Genomic DNA, 10,052 nt, shown 5'->3' on the forward strand with positions numbered 1-10,052 from the left:
CTAGCTACCTCTAGCTACTTGTATCTATTTGAACTTGAAAGGTTAGCTCATGGTTTTCTTTGTAATAAATTGTACAATAAGTGTCTACACTCTAAAAATATGACTTTTTAAAATTCTTTGTCGGTAAAAAGAAAGAAATATTCCTCTAATAAGACATGTGTTTGTTAATAAATGCTTGTTTGCTTTTCGAATAGTTTTTGATATAATTGTTTGTTAGATCTGTTTGTGTGTCCACTTGAACGGGGGTTTGTAATGAAATAATGTACTGGAACACATGAAATAAAACATTAACTTTAAAGTGGAAACACAAGATTTATTTTAGACTCACGCAGTAGTTTCTCGGAATACAATGAATAAGAATAATAATATTGTTGAAATGACACTATAGTCCTGTCTACAGAGATACATTTAGATACATTTATCCATCCGAAACCCGAAACTCTTCTACTCTACCTTTTGGAAAGTCTTTGTTTCCGTAGAATTCCACACGAGTTGCTAGAATCAAACGTGTGTTTAGAGGTTAGGCAGACATTTTAGTGGTGACACTCTTTAGGGTGGTTGTTTTAGTGTTTTCTTTTAGTGGTGACACTCTTTAGGGTGGTTGTTTTAGTGTTTTCTTTTAGTGGTGACACTCTTTAGGGTGGTTGTTTTAGTGTTTTCTTTTAGTGGTGACACTCTTTAGGGTGGTTGTTTTAGTGTTTTCTTTTAGTGGTGACACTCTTTAGGGTGGTTGTTTTAGTGTTTTCTTTTAGTGGTGACACTCTTTAGGGTGGTTGTTTTAGTGTTTTCTTTTAGTGGTGACACTCTTTAGGGTGGTTGTTTTAGTGTTTTCTTTTAGTGATGACACTCTTTAGGGTGGTTGTTTTAGTGTTTTCTTTTAGTGATGACACTCTTTAGGGTGGTTGTTTTAGTGTTTTCTTTTAGTGGTGACACTCTTTAGAGGTTAGCTGTGTTAGTGGTGGCACTATTTAGGGTGGGTTTTTTAATGGTGGCACGCTTTGGGGTGGTTGTTTTAGTGGCGGCATTCTACAAGGTGGTTGTTTTAGTGGTGGCTGTTTTAGTGTTGGCATTCTACAAGGTGGTTGTTTTAGTGTTGGCATTCTACAAGGTGGTTGTTTTAGTGGTGGTTGTTTTAGTGTTCTACAAGGTGAATGTTTTAGTGTTGGCATTCTACAAGGTGGTTGTTTTAGTGGTGGCTGTTTTAGTGGTGGTTGTTTTAGTGTTGGCATTCTACAAGGTGGTTGTTTTAGTGGTGGCTGTTTTAGTGTTGACATTCTACAAAGTGGCTGTTTTAGTGGTGGTTGTTTTAGTGGTGGTTGTTTTAGTGTTGGCATTCTACAAAGGGGTTGTTTTAACGAACAGTTTCAAGACTGAGAGTTACATTTTAATGTTTTGATAATATTCATCGATGTGTGTCCCGACGTCATTTGACATATAAGTAGGGATCCGGGCTGGCCATAGTTTCGTTAAGTGTTATTCAGAGATACAAAATCCAGCTATATTTACTGAGCCCTAGATTGATTTATACCAAATTAAAATACAATTATATTTACTGAGCCCTAGATTGATTTATACCAAATTAAAATACAATTATATTTACTGAGCCCTAGATTGATTTATACCAAATTAAAATACAATTATATTTACTGAGCCCTAGATTGATTTATACCAAATTAAAATACAACTATATTTACTGAGCCCTAGATTGATTTATACCAAATTAAAATACAACTATATTTACTGAGCCCTAGATTGATTTATACCAAATTAAAATACAACTATATTTACTGAGCCCTAGATTGATTTATACCAAATTAAAATACAACTATATTTACTGAGCCCTAGATTGATTTATACCAAATTAAAATACAATTATATTTACTGAGCCCTAGATTGATTTATACCAAATTAAAATACAATTATATTTACTGAGCCCTAGATTGATTTATACCAAATTAAAATACAACTGTATTTACTGAGCCCTAGATTGATTTATACCAAATTAAAATACAATTGTATTTACTGAGCCCTAGATTGATTTATACCAAATTAAAATACAATTGTATTTACTGAGCCCTAGATTGATTTATACCAAATTAAAATACAACTATATTTACTGAGCCCTAGATTGATTTATACCAAATTAAAATACAATTATATTTACTGAGCCCTAGATTGATTTATACCAAATTAAAATACAATTGTATTTACTGAGCCCTAGATTGATTTATACCAAATTAAAATACAATTGTATTTACTGAGCCCTAGATTGATTTATACCAAATTAAAATACAATTGTATTTACTGAGCCCTAGATTGATTTATACCAAATTAAAATACAATTGTATTTACTGAGCCCTAGATTGATTTATACCAAATTAAAATACAATTATATTGACTGAGATTGAATGGTATCAGATAAAACTACATGATTGTATTACACTTGTGTTACCCACTAGCACTAGTTACAAGGATGATGGAACGACACTTGACTGTACTGCTTCTGGTGGTTGCCTTACTTCACTTTGGACTCGTCACTGGTGAGTACATTCATTCTATCATCCAAGTATTTGTCAGCAGAATCAAACACAATCAAACACTTTCTCAGCGTCAAGTGGAGCTTGAATAAGTCTGTCAGTAAGAGGGGGGGGGGGACATGAATGTTTTGAATGAATGACGTCACAGCTCCGTAAAGACTCCCTCAACAGCACGTGATAGCAGTGAAGAGGGGAGAGAATGGATGGGTCTGCATTGACATATTAGAGAGACGGAGTCATTGTCCAGTCTAACCTTGAACTTTGATAGCTACCCACAGGGGCGTAGCTAGAGTGTGGGAGGGGAATCAATTGACCTACTGAGGGTCTCCCAAGTGAGTGTTCAAAATATTTTTAAAATGCCATGTTATCTTCCTATCTATGTTGCTATGTAGATAAGTGACAATGCTGCATGCCTTCCACACATTAGACCTTAGACCATTATCTTATGTAATGATGTCGAATGTCAAAATGCTGTGTGAGGGGCCCTAAAGAGGCCAAGCCCCCCCCCCTCCCGGCCTCCAAATCCCTGCTACTCCTCCCCAGCTAATCTTCTATATAGACCTACAAGGGAAGTCACTTGTTCATAATGAATAACTCTACTACTTGTGCAGTATATCCAGGCTCTTTTTCTTCTCTACTATACGTATGTGCACTTCAATGCTGATTACTGAATGTACCCAAGTCCTGGGCAATACCGTAACGACACATATTTTTTTCTATGTTCCCCTTTCAGACCTTGTGGTCTATAGGGCAGATGATGTAAAGGTCATCTGTTTCTGTGGCCTGCGGTTAACAAGGGTGCCATGTGGCCAGCACAACGACCAACCGCCTTTACGTTTCCTTAACTAATGCCAGGTACCCATTAGACTCAGAAGCGCCCGAAGATCCCGAAATTAAAAATCCCAGTCTTGATTTCACCAGGATTCGAACCCCGGTCCCCGGTTTGGAAGCCAAGCGCTTTACCGCTCAGCCACCGACACATATAACGACAGAATAAAGATTCAGAATGCCAATTCACGAATATATAAGATGTTTATTACATTCACTGTAATATAATACAGGCACGGTTCTGGCAAATGAAATATCCAGTATCAATTAAAATATAACAGCTCAATATCCCATAGACTGAATAATGACTATACAGAAAATACCTTCTACACTACAGTCTACCTTCAACTCTATCTATAACCAAAAGTCCAACTGTCCTTGACTAAGAACAAAACCACACTCCTTTATCTTGAGTTACATTCCATTAAAAAAAAATCTCACAAAGTAAAACAATGTAAAACAAAAACAGTTTTGAAGTCAACAACCTGAATTGCCCCTCCCCGCCCCTCTCCCCTACAGTTAATAGGAGACGTAGGCTGACCAGAACTCAGCCCTGACCAGTAGATTTCTTTAGAGGATAGGACTTGAGCACGTGATGTGTTTCTTTGTCATTGCAAAGTCAGTCATTGAATGAGACATTAAGACAATTCTCATCTTCTCTGCACTCTGCAAGGGACGAAACAAGTTTGGTATAACGGTCTGCACGAGAGAGTTTTCTAGTCCGAGGTCAGGTTGACATTGAACTTCAATGTTTCTGGTCTAACATCCAGTTAGTGCTTCAAGCTAGTGCTTCCTACCTGACAACATTGGCCCACACGTTTTCTGATCAATACATAAATGCTTAGTTTGTGTGTTACACTTAACAAACTGCGTCTTGGACTTTATATTTGAACAGTTCCAACCAACTTCCTGATTCTTTCATAAGGTCACTCTCCTTCTATTTATCTCTTTCCCCCGCCTTCTCTCTCTCTCTCTCTCTCTAAGCACTCCCTTGACTCCCCGTCACCTCCAAATCCTCGCGATCTCTGCCTAAACTTTCTATGGGACATAAAAGCCCAAACTTTGCAAATATACAATTCCCCGCCTTTGTCATTGTCCCTCTCGTTTAGTTCGACAGTAGTCTTGGACAAAATCAATTGGTTTACCTGTAGACCAAAGTGTACTGGAGAAAAAGGAACGATCGGAACTTGTTTAAATGGTTCAGACAAAACTGAAGAGATGACTTGATTCGAGCAGAGTGAATTTCAACAGAAGTTTTCAATCCCTCATTCACTCAATCACTCAAGTTTAAAGAAGACGTCATGACGTGAGACTGTTGATGGAGATAAATGGATCTCTATTGACGTGCACATAAAAAAGACCAACTATAAATCTTGAGTCATCCAACATTGAAAGCAGAGGATTATCAAAAGTAAATAGATTCATTCAAAAACGGATGTACAACATGAGACACAAGATGGCGCACCATGTTATTGTATTCAAACACATTTTTTAAAGGTGCTAATCATAGACTTATATTTTATATGTAGACTGGAAACCGGAAATAAATTCTTATCCGCGACTGATCGATTCACAGACCTATACATATAAATATATATAGATAGATTTTTATGTACGTAAACTCTTTTTTCAGGCTCTAAGGGGAGTCGCCCCAATCAATCTTTTCTGTCTTAGAAAAGAAATCATCTTTAGTTTTTAAAGTTTAGAAATAATGCAAAATCATTTCTCGGATATTCACGCCATTTCCTGTTTGTTTCCATTGAGATAATGTTTCAAAAATCCTAGATGGAAATAATTCATGTTGATTTAAATCATCGTATGTACATTTAAATAGATTGATTACCTAGATCTTTCTAGATTATGTATCTAAAAATTGCAACATAATAACATGAGACGAGAGTATTCTTGTTTTTGATGTTGAATTACTAGATCTAGATCTAAAAATTAAATTATATGTTACATAGGTTAGGGTTGAAAAAAACAACAGCTTTACTTCTTTTAACTACTTTACAAAACAACGCCTTGATCGAACTTTCTAAAAAAAATTCACGACATTTTTTGTGTGTTAAAAAATCTCCATGTCCAGTCAAGAGTGGTATAGACTAGTAGTATATATAAGTCTATGGTGCTAATTTTTTTTTTAATTTTCAGAAGAATAGTTTATTTTCAGAAATGGAATCCACTCCTTCTATCTACATAGCCTAGATATATTTCAGAAATGGAATCCACTCCTTCTATCTACATAGCCTAGATATATTTCAGAAATGGAATCCACTCCTTCTATCTACATAGCCTAGATATATTTCAGAAATGGAATCCACTCCTTCTATCTACATAGCCTAGATATATTTCAGAAATGGAATCCACTCCTTCTATCTACATAGCCTAGATATATTTCAGAAATGGAATCCACTCCTTCTATCTACATAGCCTAGATATATTTTAGAAATGGAATCCACTCCTTCTATCTACATAGCCTAGATATATTTTAGAAATGGAATCCACTCCTTCTATCTACATAGCCTAGATATATTTTAGAAATGGAATCCACTCCTTCTATCTACATAGCCTAGATATATTTTAGAAATGGAATCCACTCCTTCTATCTACATAGCCTAGATATATTTTAGAAATGGAATCCACTCCTTCTATCTACATAGCCTAGATATATTTTAGAAATGGAATCCACTCCTTCTATCTACATAGCCTAGATATATTTTAGAAATGGAATCAACTCCTTCTATCTACATAGCCTAGATATATTTTAGAAATGGAATCCACTCCTTCTATCTACATAGCCTAGATATATTTTAGAAATGGAATCCACTCCTTCTATCTACATAGCCTAGATATATTTTAGAAATGGAATCCACTCCTTCTATCTACATAGCCTAGATATATTTTAGAAATGGAATCCACTCCTTCTATCTACATAGCCTAGATATATTTTAGAAATGGAATCCACTCCTTCTATCTACATAGCCTAGATATATATTAGAAATGGAATCCACTCCTTCTATCTACATAGCCTAGATATATATTAGAAATGGAATCCACTCCTTCTATCTACATAGCCTAGATATATTTTAGAAATGGAATCCACTCCTTCTATCTACATAGCCTAGATATATTTTAGAAATGGAATCCACTCCTTCTATCTACATAGCCTAGATATATTTTAGAAATGGAATCCACTCCTTCTATCTACATAGCCTAGATATATTTCAGAAATGGAATCCACTCCTTCTATCTACATAGCCTAGATATATTTTAGAAATGGAATCCACTCCTTCTATCTACATAGCCTAGATATATTTTAGAAATGGAATCCACTCCTTCTATCTACATAGCCTAGATATATTTTAGAAATGGAATCCACTCCTTCTATCTACATAGCCTAGATATATTTTAGAAATGGAATCCACTCCTTCTATCTACATAGCCTAGATATATTTTAGAAATGGAATCCACTCCTTCTATCTACATAGCCTAGATATATTTTAGAAATGGAATCCACTCCTTCTATCTACATAGCCTAGATATATTTTAGAAATGGAATCCACTCCTTCTATCTACATAGCCTAGATATATTTTAGAAATGGAATCCACTCCTTCTATCTACATAGCCTAGATATATTTTAGAAATGGAATCCACTCCTTCTATCTACATAGCCTAGATATATTTTAGAAATGGAATCCACTCCTTCTATCTACATAGCCTAGATATATTTTAGAAATGGAATCCACTCCTTCTATCTACATAGCCTAGATATATTTTAGAAATGGAATCCACTCCTTCTATCTACATAGCCTAGATATATTTTAGAAATGGAATCCACTCCTTCTATCTACATAGCCTAGATATATTTTAGAAATGGAATCCACTCCTTCTATCTACATAGCCTAGATATATTTTAGAAATGGAATCCACTCCTTCTATCTACATAGCCTAGATATATATTAGAAATGGAATCCACTCCTTCTATCTACATAGCCTAGATATATATTAGAAATGGAATCCACTCCTTCTATCTACATAGCCTAGATATATTTTAGAAATGGAATCCACTCCTTCTATCTACATAGCCTAGATATATTTTAGAAATGGAATCCACTCCTTCTATCTACATAGCCTAGATATATTTTAGAAATGGAATCCACTCCTTCTATCTACATAGCCTAGATATATTTTAGAAATGGAATCCACTCCTTCTATCTACATAGCCTAGATATATTTTAGAAATGGAATCCACTCCTTCTATCTACATAGCCTAGATATATTTTAGAAATGGAATCCACTCCTTCTATCTACATAGCCTAGATATATATTAGAAATGGAATCCACTCCTTCTATCTACATAGCCTAGATATATATTAGAAATGGAATCCACTCCTTCTATCTACATAGCCTAGATATATATTAGAAATGGAATCCACTCCTTCTATCTACATAGCCTAGATATATATTAGAAATGGAATCCACTCCTTCTATCTACATAGCCTAGATATATTTTAGAAATGGAATCCACTCCTTCTATCTACATAGCCTAGATATATTTTAGAAATGGAATCCACTCCTTCTATCTACATAGCCTAGATATATTTCAGAAATGGAATCCACTCCTTCTATCTACATAGCCTAGATATATTTTAGAAATGGAATCCACTCCTTCTATCTACATAGCCTAGATATATTTTAGAAATGGAATCCACTCCTTCTATCTACATAGCCTAGATATATTTTAGAAATGGAATCCACTCCTTCTATCTACATAGCCTAGATATATTTTAGAAATGGAATCCACTCCTTCTATCTACATAGCCTAGATATATTTCAGAAATGGAATCCACTCCTTCTATCTACATCAGTAGATATATTTTTAGAAATGGAATCCACTCCTTCTATCTACATAGTTTAGATATATTTTAGAAATGGAATCCACTCCTTCTATCTACATAGCCTAGATATATTTCAGAAATGGAATCCACTCCTTCTATCTACATAGCCTAGATATATTTTAGAAATGGAATCCCACTCCTTCTATCTACATAGCCTAGATATATTTTAGAAATGGAATCCACTCCTTCTATCTACATAGCCTAGATATATATTAGAAATGGAATCCACTCCTTCTATCTACATAGCCTAGATATATTTTAGAAATGGAATCCACTCCTTCTATCTACATAGCCTAGATATATATTAGAAATGGAATCCACTCCTTCTATCTACATAGCCTAGATATATTTTAGAATGGAATCCACTCCTTCTATCTACATAGCCTAGATATATTTTAGAAATGGAATCCACTCCTTCTATCTACATAGCCTAGATATATTTTAGAAATGGAATCCACTCCTTCTATCTACATAGCCTAGATATATTTTAGAAATGGAATCCACTCCTTCTATCTACATAGCCTAGATATATTTTAGAAATGGAATCCACTCCTTCTATCTACATAGCCTAGATATATTTCAGAAATGGAATCCACTCCTTCTATCTACATCAGTAGATATATTTTAGAAATGGAATCCACTCCTTCTATCTACATAGTTTAGATATATTTTAGAAATGGAATCCACTCCTTCTATCTACATAGCCTAGATATATTTTCAGAAATGGAATCCACTCCTTCTATCTACATAGCCTAGATATATTTTAGAAATGGAATCCACTCCTTCTATCTACATAGCCTAGATATATTTTAGAAATGGAATCCACCTCCTTCTATCTACATAGCCTAGATATATTTTAGAAATGGAATCCACTCCTTCTATCTACATAGCCTAGATATATTTTAGAAAATGGAATCCACTCCTTCTATCTACATAGCCTAGATATATTTTAGAAATGGAATCCACTCCTTCTATCTACATAGCCTAGATATATTTTAGAAATGGAATCCACTCCTTCTATCTACATAGCCTAGATATATTTTAGAAATGGAATCCACTCCTTCTATCTACATAGCCTAGATATATTTTAGAAATGGAATCCACTCCTTCTATCTACATAGCCTAGATATATTTCAGAAATGGAATCCACTCCTTCTATCTACATCAGCCTAGATATATTTTAGAAATGGAATCCACTCCTTCTATCTACATTAGCCTAGATATATTTTAGAAATGGAATCCACTCCTTCTATCTACATAGCCTAGATATATTTTAGAAATGGAATCCACTCCTTCTATCTACATAGCCTAGATATATTTTAGAAATGGAATCCACTCCTTCTATCTACATAGCCTAGATATATTTTAGAAATGGAATCCACTCCTTCTATCTACATAGCCTAGATATATTTTAGAAATGGAATCCACTCTTCTATCTACATAGCCTAGATATATTTTAGAAATGGAATCCACTCCTTCTATCTACATAGCCTAGATATATTTTAGAAATGGAATCCACTCCTTCTATCTACATAGCCTAGATATATTTTAGAAATGGAATCCACTCCTTCTATCTACATAGCCTAGATATATATTAGAAATGGAATCCACTCCTTCTATCTACATAGCCTAGATATATTTTAGAAATGGAATCCACTCCTTCTATCTACATAGCCTAGATATATATTAGAAATGGAATCCACTCCTTCTATCTACATAGCCTAGATATATTTTAGAAATGGAATCCACGTCCTTCTATCTACATAGCCTAGATATATTTTAGAAATG

The 10,052-nt window shown here is 34.5% G+C and overlaps 1 protein-coding gene across 2 annotated transcripts in view; it reads left to right on the plus strand.

The window, feature by feature from the left end:
• The first annotated feature begins 2,395 nt into the window (after window positions 1-2,395).
• Window positions 2,396-10,052, plus strand: part of LOC106051026 (zinc metalloproteinase-disintegrin-like VMP-III) — an 89,886-nt gene continuing 82,229 nt past the window's right edge. For both annotated transcript variants that reach the window (XM_056043479.1, XM_056043480.1), the window contains exon 1: window positions 2,396-2,540. In XM_056043479.1, coding sequence (XP_055899454.1) covers window positions 2,429-2,540 — 112 coding nt within the window. In that variant the 5' untranslated portion in view covers window positions 2,396-2,428. The remainder of the gene's footprint in view (window positions 2,541-10,052) is intronic.

This window comes from Biomphalaria glabrata, chromosome 10 (genome assembly GCF_947242115.1).
Source record: "Biomphalaria glabrata chromosome 10, xgBioGlab47.1, whole genome shotgun sequence".
Classification (NCBI taxonomy): Eukaryota; Metazoa; Mollusca; class Gastropoda; family Planorbidae; genus Biomphalaria; species Biomphalaria glabrata.